Genomic DNA, 13,320 nt, shown 5'->3' on the forward strand with positions numbered 1-13,320 from the left:
TTAGGTTTAACAAAGAAAAGTTTTCTAAGGATTTTGATGAGGTTGTAACGCATTAGTGATAGTGCTGCTGTTTCTTCCCATCTCAGCGCACCTCTTTCTGTGTTTTAGCGACTCCTAGAGGTCATTGGACCAATAAGCAATAATTGAAAACCCCTCATTTACAGTGATGAGAGAGGAAGTGTCTAAGTGGATAAGGTGAGGTGAGCAGCCTCTGTGGGGGGTGGAGGATGAGATTGAGCTGGCAAAGAATAGCAGAGAGACTCTGACCTGGCAGCTAATTGCATTCCTAAAGTAGGAACAATCTCAGTGGAAATGCTGACATGAGACCAGCGTCTGAGGTGAAGACAGACACCCGTGAGTTAGAGCGGCCGGGCAGCACAGGTCACATTGAGGCTCCTTTCACTCACACACACACACTCACACACACACAAACATACCTACACACACACACACATATGCATACCCATGCTCACACACACACACACACACACATACATACACACACACACACACACATATGCATACCCATGCTCACACACACACACACACACACACACACACACATACACACACACACACACACACACACACACACACATATGCATACCCATGCTCACACACACACGCACACACACACACACACACACACGTATGCATACCCATGCTAACACACACACACACACACACGCATATATGCATACCCATGCTCACACACACACACATGTACACACACACACACAAACACATTCATGCATGGATGCTCACATACATACATGCAGAGCGGCCAGGCAGCACAGGTCACATTGAGGCTCCTTTCACTCACTCACACACACTCACACACACACAAACATACCTACACACACACACACATATGCATACCCATGCTCACACACACACACACACACACACACATACATACACACACACACACACACACACACACACACATATGCATACCCATGCTCACACACACACACATACACACACACATTCATGCATGGATGCTCACATACATACATGCATGTGCTCACACACAGGCGCACGCTCACAAATAGTATTACACACAGAGACACAGCGTAACATACACACCGATACACACATACTGTGTAACACAGATATGTAAATACAGGAACAGAAAATGATCTCATACAGTACACACAAAAACAACATTGAACTCTATGAAATAGTTACACATACTCACACAGTCTTACACACACATTATGTTATTGCCATTTAGCAGATGCACTTATCCAGAGCAACTTACAATTTTATCTGTTTATACAGCTGGATATTTACTGATGCGATTATGGGTGAAGTACCTTGCCCAAGGGTACAACAGCAGTGCTCTAGTGGGGAACTGAACCAGCACCCATTTGGTTACAAGCACTGGTCCCTAGCACTGTGCCACACTACTGCCCTACATACACATCACACAAACATAGCTTTCCACCTCTCACTCACATACGCAAGCACAAACCTAATATTGCAAAGAACAGCCTGATGCAATTCCCATAAGCACTATGTGTTTACTATGATCTTACACAATTTTCCTCACAAGGTGGCGCTCTATCCTTCCATCCAGCCTGACCCCCAGCATGGTCAGCCAGACCGGCTCTTTAGGGGAGCCACTCCATTATGGTGAGGATTATAGCCTCTACAAAAGCACACCAAATTAAAGAGCATCATCTCCCAATATGGGCAAACAGCCTACTCCATACTGATAGCGTCAGGCTGGCAGCGATCCCGCCTTGGAGGAGCAGTCCCAAATGTCTGATCAACTTTTCGCTCCTTTTGTTTTGTTGCGCGCTTGTCAGGGGCTGCCCATGTGCTCCTGGCACTGGCCCAGCGTCTGGAGTGGCCGAGCATGCTGGGAGAGTCAGCAGAGGTGGAGGGGGGGGGGGGGGGGGGGGGGCTCCCTGTGAGCTGGCCTCATCCTGCTTGTGCACTGAGCTGAGGGCTCGCTTCAACAGGAGGGGAAGAAGCCACTCGGAGGGTCCCGCGCTGAGCGGGGAGCGTACGTACCAGGGTAAAGCAGGCCAGCTAAACACAATGCAAAACTCATGCAAAACACAAAAGGCTTCACGCACATGCGTTCCATTATCTTTTGTGATCAGGATAAAAAAACCCAGCAAATTCCGACTGTTTCCCTTGGCATTTCACTCATGTTTCACATTATGGGAACTTGAATCATAAAAGGGGGGGAATCTTCCAAGACAATATTCGACATTCTGAACCCTTTTCCATTGGAACTTCTTTCTTTCGCTAAACGGCTATCAAATTCTGGCCGTTCGGCAGCCCGCAGGAGCGAAACGCTGCTGTTGCGGCGAAGCAGCAACAACATTTTAGGATTCAGAATGCGCCGGTGTCCAAAGCAGAATGCAAAGCGAGTCTGGCACAGGTCTGAAAGGCCGATTGTCTCTGGAGCGGCGGCGCGAGTGCCAGGCTGCTGGCATGGCCCTCCGCGGTGTCAGATCTCTCCAGGTGCTCATCCCCCGACCTCTGCCAGCTCCGCGACACCAGGCTGGCGCGGCTGGCACCGGCGGGGTCTCGCGCCCCCTCCCGCCGGGCGGCGGGCTCTTGGCTCGGGAACACTGGCTCCGGCACCGCGGGCACAGCGTGCTGCGGGCAGACTTCTTATGGCGCACCGGCTCCGAGCGCCGTGGTGCCATCGCTCTCGCGTTGAGTCACCGGGGCCCTATGCCAAGGGCGGGCCCGGCTTTCTGTGGGGCGGGAGGTCCCCTTCCCCGAAATGTGGCCTCGCCCAAAATGCTCTCTCTGTAAAAGTTTAGGAGAACACCGCACTGGTTTTTACTTATACATTTTAAATATGATGAAATGGTGTGATGTGGCACTGAATCTGAGTTAAAGAAGTACAAAGGCATAAAACTCCTTACAGGGCATTGAGGTGCATGCATTTCACGATGGATTAAAATAGGCTAGCCTTATAGGAACTGAGTAAAGCTTCTGAATCTGTTCTGATTTGGGGGCATAAAGAATCAGAACACAATGATTCCAAAATGTGACTTACTCATTGCTCTAACATGATAAATAAGAACACTTTCTTCGCATGCAGTTGTTGATGATCAGAAAGCACCTGAGGCATGGGCCTTTGATAATCTCTGGTACAGACGAGTCTATCCTACACACGTGCATTCTAACAAAATGCCATGGGGCATGTAGAACGGCCTGCAGACAGAGCGCATACATTTGACATATGGAGCATTGTTAGTTTCTTTGAGAGCTGTGAAAAGAGGTTGTCTTCTGTGTGCTATGTGTTGCGGTACTCAGTGTTTTGTTGTGTGCTGTGCAATGTGAATGCTGGATTCCCACTGTGTGGTGTTCTTTTTATGGGTGACCCCCCACCTACGACAATGACCACAAGGGAGGTGCTGGTGTCACCTCTCATTACCCTCTCTGCTGGGTTGTGTCCACACAGGTAATCAACCTGTGGGTGTGGCAACTGAAAATGGTGGGCCTGTCCTGGTGTTTTGTAGCCATTGTAACACATCAAAGTAACAGTGACTCTGCACTGGCTGCCTGCTTGTGCATCTGTGGGGAGGGCAAGATAGCACATCTTTTCTTTGTTGCGAAATCCTCAAGAGGTTCAGCTATTAAAATATAATAGGACTGACAGATCAATTCATCAAAATCAATGCAAATACATAATCCATATTTTATGGTGGGTGGCATGCCTGACTGAAGCATAGCTTCTTGTAAATCAAATTATTTTTAGTTATTTGGACTTGTTCTTGACACAGTAATTTGATTTCAAACTTATTTGAACCACTTTCTTAGTGCAGAGGCTGTCATGCCAAAACATTTTCTGAAACTTTTTGTAGTTGTAACAGTTTTTACAACACAAATGATAATATTTCATAATTTTATTTGTACAATCACCAAGACACATTTTGTCTGTTCTCAAGAGCTCATTATCAACAAAAATGTACTTTCTATTCATCTGTGAAATTGTTTAGCTGTGGTACATTTTTTTGTGCAAACTCATACAGCTTTCATTGTGGTTACACCAAAACAAGATGAGCAAACTTTTCTTCAAAAGAACACCACTTGAATGCTGTTTCCATGAATAAAAGCTAGCAATTCAAGGACATAAAGGCTGACACAAAAATCAATTTGTGTCCCAATCAAACTGCTCATTGCTCCCTGAACAAACCATTTTGTGCCCACTGTGAAACAAAACTGGTGTGATTAAAGGTGTAAATGTAGCTTGCATTTTCCTATGACTTATTTCTCATTGCCCATATCCTGCAAGCAATTTTTATAACAAAATTCCCATGCTGAAATCAAAGCCCTAGACAGAATGCAACAAAACAGCCAGGTTTATAAGGGACACAGTAATCAAGCTTTTCATGCTAAAGAAGTGATTTGCCGAGGGCGATGCATAGCTTATCACCTACGAAGTTCTATCAGTCAAGTTGTGGATAACTGATCTGGACATGAAATCAACGCAGCCAATAAAAGGTTGATGGGCTCATTTGAAAAAGTAATTTTTCATCATAGCTGCAGCCAGTGAATGTCAGCTTGCAGTGAGGGACATGTGGCCAGCACTGATGAGTAGTATGATTAGAAATCAGTGGAGGTGGCTGCTGGCATAACTGTCTCACCTCCCATTCCCCATCTAACCCTAATGTTCCCTTATCACAAGAACACCTAGCTTTCTTCACAATGGTGTTTTAGCCAATCATATAGTGATTCCCAAACTGACATCATCAGTATGTGTTTGCTAGTGCCTGCAGGCAAGAACAGCAGGGAGCCTATTGACTGAACATGCAAGCACAAATTTGAGTAATTTAAAAACACTGCTATTGTGATAAAAATGAAGACCACTATTTGGTTTAGAAATTGTATGCGCATGAACAATAGACAAAAAGCTAAAAAGTGAAACTTTCTTTAAGGAGAGTGAGATGTCAGGTAATTTACACACACACACACACACAATTGACATTCTAGTTTTAAACAATAATTTCTTGAAACAATATCATAGGGATCAAAAGCACTTTTGAATTCTGACATTATAATGTTATTTCTACAAAGAAAATAAATATGAAAGAAATAAAGCAAAGAAAGAGAGACGACACAACAGAGAGTGCTGCAGTCAAAATAGTTTTCATCTAGGTATATCTAATTAAAATCCAAGCTAAATGCGCATATAGGCTACGCTGTTGACCTGTACACATGTTGCGTTTTTTTTCAGAGACAGACGACACACTGTCTTGCACATCACAATATAATATTGGAAGATTGGCATTTCACAAGCATATTTTCTTGTTGCAGAAAAATACAGTTAAATACACATTCATCAATAAAATTAACTCGGGACATTGCATAGTTTTATCAGTTGCGTCTAGTTTTACTCAGGTCACCTAAACTACTATTCCCGACAGCTTTCCGCTTTACTAAATTACGTTTCATTGACGCAATGACGCCACTCCTCGACCCGATCAGAGCTGTCTTTGCGCCTGGTAGCCGATCCTGGATCATTTTGTTCCTAACCTAATCCATCCTTACACATCATGTGAAAAAATACTGTACTGATTCAGAGTCAGTATTTGGAGGGGCAGATCCTCTCCACCTCCGTCAAATATCCGCCCCCGAATGACCCGCCTCCTCTGTTGTTCGTTTTCTATCTCGAATCGTTTCCTTCTGGTTTTACCCAATCGTGGCCGAGTTTACTGCCACTGTACCCGGCGGCTTCGTCGTCACGCCCTAACATCAAACTCCCTGATTGGCCAGCCATCTGCTTGCGGTGAGGTGACGGTGCTGTTGGCAGCGAAGGAACGAGGGAGGGGGAACCCGAATGGAAGCCATCGGCGCAGCGAAAGCAAGTCAATCGAGTTTGAAATTGACAAATTGATAACAATAACTACAGTTTAACTTTAAAAACAAACTTTATTCTCGACCTTGGTGCCGCGATATTTTAAGCACTGTTCGAAGGTGCTGCATCTGGCTTTGCTGGAAGTAGTTGCCTCCTTGTTTATATTTTTGCGAGCGAGCTTGAAGGAGGCCCAGTCGGGTGCAAGTGGACAGAAGCGGCCGCCTCGGAGTGTGAGTTGAGTGGTTCGGCCTGTTAGAGCGCCAAGTAAGTAATTTACTGTCGATGTTGCATGCCCAATGTAGTAGTAAAATATATTTTACAGATAACTATAGCTTAGTGTCACCAGGAAGCTATCTAGGTAGGCATTGCAGGCATCGAGGTTGCTAGCCAGTTGGTTGCTAACTGGCTTGGTGGCTGGCTAACAAGCAAGCATTCAGCGATTTTCGTCGGTTGAGGCTGCAATCGGGTGTCGCTAGTTGGCTAACGCGGTAGCTAACAAATAATGGTGTCGTCGATATGAATAAATATACGACATTGTGAAATAACACCAAAGTACACGTATAACAATTAATTCGTAATTTAACTAATCAGAGGGATTGCTTTAGCCAGATAATTTTTGTTTGATATGATAGCTAGATAGCAGTTAAACAAGCTATCATATTTATTGAACGAACGTTAGCTAGCTAACGGCTGCTGTCTTGTAATCGGACCATTTATGATGTTAATATTTACACTATGTCGTAGTATTGGTTACTGGCTAACTATTTGAAACAGTATCTGAATCAGAGCTGTCATTTATGGGATTAAAGCTATACTTATGTGGCTAATTAGTTAGCTAGCATGCAGCCTGCATGAAGTACCTAGCTAGCAAATTAGCCAACATCAGATAGCTAGCTATATATCCTTTTAACTACGCTAGCATCTCCTTTTGCAGTGTATTGACGGAAAATGCCACTGGAACTGAGCTATTGTGTTACATTGTGCGCTACGCAAGGATTTTCTGAATGTCCTAACTAGTTAAACCGTTAGCTAGTGTAAAACACTCTAACGTTATCATCGGCTGGCTAAGCCAGCTAGCAAGCGTTGGCTGACTAACAGAAACCATGTTAGCTACTTAGCGGAGCTATCAAGCTAATTAAGCAATCAAACTGTTTTGGGGAAATATCTGGCGAACTCGCAAACAGGATTATTTAAAAGTTAGACATCTTGCGCTAGTAATGTGTGGACTAAATCTTTTTTTCAAGAAAACTAGAAACACAGCGTTAACGTCAACTAGCGAGCTAAACGGATAGTGTGTTTTAATGCGTTCAATGAACTGCGGTATAATTGTCCTTAAACTGTTTACGTGTAGTTGGTAACACTAGCCGAGTTGTTCGCGACAGAGTAAAATGTGACTTGTAGCTGCGTAGCTAATGTTTACACGGCAAGTCCGTTGTTGATTTTTTTACGCATGCGTTATGTAACGTCAGCTAACCGGGCAGCGCGAGCTAGCTAGCTGGACCTGAAAATGGTTCTTCGCTGCTGTCGCTGCGTAACGGTCAGATGAGACAGTTTTTACAGTGTGGAAACGTGTGGTCAAAACAAGACCTGTTCAAATTGAACAAATTGCTGGGTATGAATGGCCGTTAACTTCACTAAGCGATTAAACAGAAGCAGAACAGTAGGTCTGTTATAGCCAGAATGGAGTGCAGGACTTTTTCTGATGTGTTATTAGTTTTCCCATGGTTTATTAACAAGTTAACTACTCTTACTACTATGTTAGTCAAATGATTTGTGTCATGGAATTGGTCGGTTAGAAAATAGGTTAATGGTGCCTGGCTAGCTAGCATTTCATTAATTTCTTCTGGGTATTTATATGTAACTCATAAGATTTAGTATGGCAACCATCCGTAGCAAGTCACACATTCAGTGATATCATGTAATACAGCAAAGGAGTCATAAAATAATAGCTTGAGTACTAGATATTCCAGACCCGTTTTAGCACCCTTTTTTAGCATGAAGATGAAAGTTGCCAACAGATTTAACATAGTCAACTTTCATGCTCATCTGAAAGCCTTAGCAAGCAGCTCTTTTTTCCCCCCTAAATGGAGTAAATTGTAGGACTGTAGCTGTATTTTCACAGCAGCTGTGGGATTTTCCAGTGCATAAGTACCTTGGAGGTCTTCCCTGCTACCTTAGTGAGTCTAGAAGGAGAGTAAACATATTTCAAGATTAGTGTAATTAGGTGGTTTTTGCAATTGGAAGTGTGTATTTGTAGTGTTGCATTGTTTGCAGACAAAAAAGCAGACCGGACCCTGAAAATATTGAATTACTTAAAGCTGTTTAGGTTTGAAAATGTAAGTTAAAATATAGGCATTGGGCCTATGATTCTTTGAACTGAAAGTGAGCAAGGTTTTGTGGAAGTGGGAAATAAAGTGCAATATTAAGAATCTGCAATAGTACGCATCCATGGAAGTTCACCATACTGCCCATTGTTTTACAAAGTCAGTCCACTGTGCTATGAGGCCCACTGGAGCAGTTTTCCAATATGTACAAATTAGTACAAATCAAAGGACAAGAACCTTGAATCCCAGAGGAGGCGTGATTCATGACGCTTTGTTTTACTAGAGAATGTAATGTGTCAAACAGCATTTCTGTTGTGAAATGGCCATCTTGCTTGATTTGGAATCGATTGTCTTTATCAGTGAGCATCTATTATTTTTCTTTAAGGGAAAATCCAAACATAAATGTTTCATAATATCTTTCATAAAGTGCTGAAGAGTTCACACCCTCCCACCTAGTTTCGCATGTTTGGTGCTGGGATTCTTTTGCTGTATAGAAAGACTGATATAGACTTTAGTGAATAAGAATTTTGTTTTTTTGTTTGTCAATTTTATAGCAGATGAAAAGTTAACAAAATTCATATATAATATATGTATATGTATATATATTCATTTTTCATATATATATATTTTTCCCCACTCCCACACAACTTTTGTAGTCAGCAGTTTTACATTAGACTCATCCCAGTGTTGGGTTAGGTGAATGCAATCCTCTGATACAGTCACTTTAAACACTACAAGTCCCACATTGCACCTGGAGGCAAGCATTGAGCAGAGGATTGGCACATCCCCGTGATGCTGTCTTGAATACCTCATAGCCACCTGAACATTTAGTTGCTTAGCAGATGGTCTTATCCACGGGTTACAAGTTATCCATCCATGCAGGTGGATATTTCATGTGGAATTCTTAGCGAAAGTACCTTGCCCAACAGCACAACAGCAGTGTCACAGAGGTGAATCAATTTGGCAACCTTTGGGTTACGAGCCCTGCTACATACTACTACATCACGCTGCTGCCCGAGTGAACACTGTGACTGTCTGAGCCATCATGAAACCCCTGCTAAAGTATGTTACTGACTGCATTTTGCTAGTAACAATTATGTAAAAACCCCTGAAATTTCAGTTATTCACCCTCCAGTTTGAAACAAGGCTAGAGAAGTTGGTGCAGGGGCTTGAATAAGTTTCTGTGTCAGCAAACAGCATCTCCCTCACAAAGGGGAAACACTCATTGATCTACTTGTTAACAAGCCTAAATCATGCATGCCAAGCTGGGTGCAAGCTGGGTGGATTTTCATTGAATTACCTCTGAAGGTCGAATGCCAGTGCCATCCTACACACACCTTGTCTTGACTGTTTATGGTCATAAATTCTATTTGTTCTTGTTACCCCCAACTCTGAGGTTTCCCCATGAAATTCTTCTACTGCTCCTGTCCCTAGATGCCCCTGTTACAGCTGTTGGTGTGGAACAGAGGTGATCGGCTTGTATGGTACAAAGAGAAAGCGATTCTTGGGTACAAAAACTGTTCTAACTCAGCGGTACATTAGATTGTCAGTTTTCAACACCCGTTGTCCAATCACAAAATCGTGTCCAATCACAAAATTGTGTCTGTGTGAACTGTAAACGACCCAGGGAAAATCTGCTGCGATTAACTTCAACTGTGGGCGTCTTTTTCATGCATTGCACACTCAACACTTGATCTGAGCCTTATATATGACTTGCCTTAGCAGGTCATAGTTCATTTTGATTTTGAGTCTGTGTGTAGTGAAGCATACTCTGTACACCCTTCACACACCAGGCCCTGCATTCATTGCACATGTGTCTCTCTTGTGTCATTTATTCTTGCCTAAAATGCACTGACAATTTTACATATTTGTTTTAATGATGGGTGTGTTCAGTAACATGGTACCCTTGGCTTTTGTGATGTAGGGGGGTCTGATATTTAAATATTCACCTATTTAGAGTATTTTCTTCAAGGTCGGTGTATCTTTGAAAGCGATATGTAGGTTTCAGACTTGTTTTGGACACATTGAATCTACAGTTGAGGGGCAGTATGGGCATCCATTCAGAAAAATAGTCTTTGAAATCAAATATTTAATTATTACGTTACTAATTTGCTCTGTCTCTTTAAATGCAGCCTCCCAAGGTTGTTTTTCTGTGACAGTGGTATAAGCGTCTGCACTTCTCTAGTTAATTTATTGCAGTCTGTAGTATCTTGCATTGATCAATGCACAGTATCTGTGGTGTCGCTGTAGGAGACAGGAAGAGAGGAAATCAAGTAAGTGACCAATCATTAAAGATGGGTTGGGCCAGGGGTGTATCCCAAGTTAGCTTTATGTCTGTCTAAAATAGTATCTTTTCACTTCAGAGTAATGTAGTGTTTTGTGGGGTGGACAGTACATGACAACATCAACAAGAGGAACATTAACTTGGAAGCTGGGCCTCTTACTAAAACATTAATGTTTAGACTGGTCAGATGACATGACATCTTTTTATCTCATCTTTAAACAATGCAAGTGCTGTGTCACTTAAAATACTGCAAAAGGTAATACATCTTGCTCTTTGTAAAATGACCAGAATATTTACCACATGAAATGGACATCGGCAGTCTCTGAAATGTGCACGTGAATTTGCTTTGTCTCATTCCCCACAGAGAATATGAAACAGACGTCACAATGACATCAAGATTTGGTAAAACCTACAGCCGGAAGGGAGGGGACGGGAGCTCCAAGTTTGACGAGGTCCTGTCCAACAAGAGGGCCACGCTCAGCACCAAATGGGGCGAGACCACCTACAAGGCCCAGCTGGGCTCCAAGCGGCCGGGCCTGAAGGCCGAGACCACCGAGGTGTCCAAGAGGCCCCGGCGCGCCGAGGAGGATGGCTCGGATGACCCCTTTGGCTTCGACAGCGACGATGACTCCAAGCCCGTCACCTCCCGCAATGTCCCCCAGCCCAAACCCTCCCCAGCCAAGCCGGCCTCCACCGAGCCGCCCTGGGCGGAGAGGCCGAGCCTGACCTCCGATTCCAACAGCTGGGTCAGCCAGCCAGCGAGCGTGGAGGCCGTGGCCCCCAGCAGGGCTACCTCCGCCCTGGACAGTGACAGGGTCACGCACAGCGTCCCCGAGGATGGCGGCAGCAGGGCCTTCAACAGCACCACTGCAGGTAAGAGCAGGATCACATGGTCATCGGTCTCTCGCTGTCTGTTCCCTCTGAGACAAGCACTCAACGACAAAAGATTCATCCACAATCCGGAGCTTGAAAGCTGTGCTATTAATCTCCATATGTGAGTGCCATTTAACATCACTGTGTTTCTCTAATGGTATGTTTCTCCATGCTGTATTAATAAGACATGCCTCACTGATCGAAGTAGCCTTTGTGTCCTTACATTATTTATTACAAAGGTCTCTGCCAGCTGCCATCCTCATGGTAGAATCTGATGGATTTGACTGGAATGCACAACATGTAGCTATAAAACTTGTCAAAAGTAAAGGTTTTCCCTAGGGTACAACAACAGTGTCCCAGCAGGGAATTGAACCAGCAACCTTTTGGTTATGAGCCCTGCTCCTTACCACTATGCGACACTGCCACTCAATAAGATTATTAACAGTGTATCATTTTAAAGCAGTATTTTAATATATCTTGTTACTACATAGTGGCAATCCATAGCAACAACATGACATGGTGTGGGAGCACTGATCTTGGAAAGCTGAGTTGTGATGTACGCTTTGAAACCATTATGGCTGCCTATTGAAAACTTGGATGGTAGTTTGAAAAACAAACGAAAGGACGAAAAAAATTGAATGTTAGTAATGGGTCCAACAGACTTGCAGGCTGGTGAGAAGCTGCTCCCCCCGCATGGTTTCGACGGGCAACGTTAACTCTAAACCTGACAGGTGGCTGTCACAGAGTGGGCCCTAATTACTCACAAGGGAGCCCCCTCGCATATGTGAGCGCAGGCTCCAGTCTATTCTCACTGGCAGTCGGCACGGCTGACGGGCGCTTAGCACTCTCAAGACGGCCCTGGCCTCCGACGTGCCAGGTGTTAAGAATTTATGTTCGTCTTTGGCATTGATGAGAGCACAGGCAGATTTTTTCCCTCTAGCTCCAGGGCTGCCGAGTCATAGGCTGTCATATTCCCCTTTTTCGTGGATTATTTTTTTTTTGTGATTATGTAAGAAAGGCGGGCAAGGCCTTGATAATGTGCCACTGGCCTGTGACAGTCTGTGACAAACGCGGTTAAGATACTCAGGGGAGTCACTTGAGTGTGGGGTGGTGTGCCGAGGCACCGGGTGTTGGGGACGATCCTCAGGACGGTAGCTGAGAGAGGACATGCAGTGGAATGTGACAGCATTGCTCAGCAGACCTTGAGCAATGTCGGCCCAGGCTCTCTTATCTCTGTTTTGGTGCAGACGGAACTTTCTGGCAAGGTCAGGCTGAGGTCTGCGAGTTTTCAGGGGTCACAGAAACTCACAGGTCCCAGAAGGGTCTGCAGGAGTGTTGAGATAATGGAGAAATCAATGCACCCTAATTAGGGGAAGTTTTTCTATCCAGGCTTTCACACAGCTAGTGTTAATACCCATTACCTCCCATTAAGGATGAAACAAGGGAAGCTTTCCTTTGAAGATTTTAATGAGGCTAATTATTTAAAAGCGTAGCCGAAACCCGAAACTCGCCTCTTCCATACACCTCAGTAACAGATGTGGTGTGAAATGCCCTGGGAATTCTGTGAGTTCTACAGAAGAATATAGGCTTTTGTAGGAAAGAGATGCATTTGTACCCCTTAATAACCAAATGGTCAAAATCCTGATGCGCATTTCTAGAAAGATGAGAAGGTCCTCAGTCACCGAGCGAGCTGCTACCACCCCCAGCTCCACATAAATTAGAGAGGGTCCCTCTAAATGAAATTCATAGTTCAGGTGCAGACAGGAATGGATAAATTCCAAACTTGCTTTCCATCTCCAGGCCTTCTCTTCGGGAAGAAGGGAATTATGACTTTGTGAAAGTCAGCATTTTACGGAGTTGAATAATACCTTGTAGGCGTAAATATAATGCTGATTTCTGAAGCATAAACAGCAGGTGGATTAAGGTAAAAATGCTCATTGCTACTCAGTCAGCTACTGCTGTGCTACTCATACTAATGTGTGGCATACTGGTGAAAACTCCGTCTA

The 13,320-nt window shown here is 44.1% G+C and overlaps 1 protein-coding gene across 2 annotated transcripts in view; it reads left to right on the top strand.

Moving 5' to 3' along the window:
• Positions 1-5,808: 5,808 nt before the first annotated feature.
• waplb (WAPL cohesin release factor b) overlaps positions 5,809-13,320 on the top strand; it is a 39,314-nt gene continuing 31,802 nt past the window's right edge. For both annotated transcript variants that reach the window (XM_036534146.1, XM_036534155.1), the window contains exons 1-2: positions 5,809-6,097; positions 10,806-11,314. In XM_036534146.1, the coding sequence (XP_036390039.1) occupies positions 10,828-11,314 (487 nt within the window). In that variant the 5' untranslated portion in view covers positions 5,809-6,097; positions 10,806-10,827. The remainder of the gene's footprint in view (positions 6,098-10,805; positions 11,315-13,320) is intronic.

The sequence above is a fragment of the Megalops cyprinoides genome, chromosome 1 (genome assembly GCF_013368585.1).
Source record: "Megalops cyprinoides isolate fMegCyp1 chromosome 1, fMegCyp1.pri, whole genome shotgun sequence".
Classification (NCBI taxonomy): domain Eukaryota; kingdom Metazoa; phylum Chordata; class Actinopteri; order Elopiformes; family Megalopidae; genus Megalops; species Megalops cyprinoides.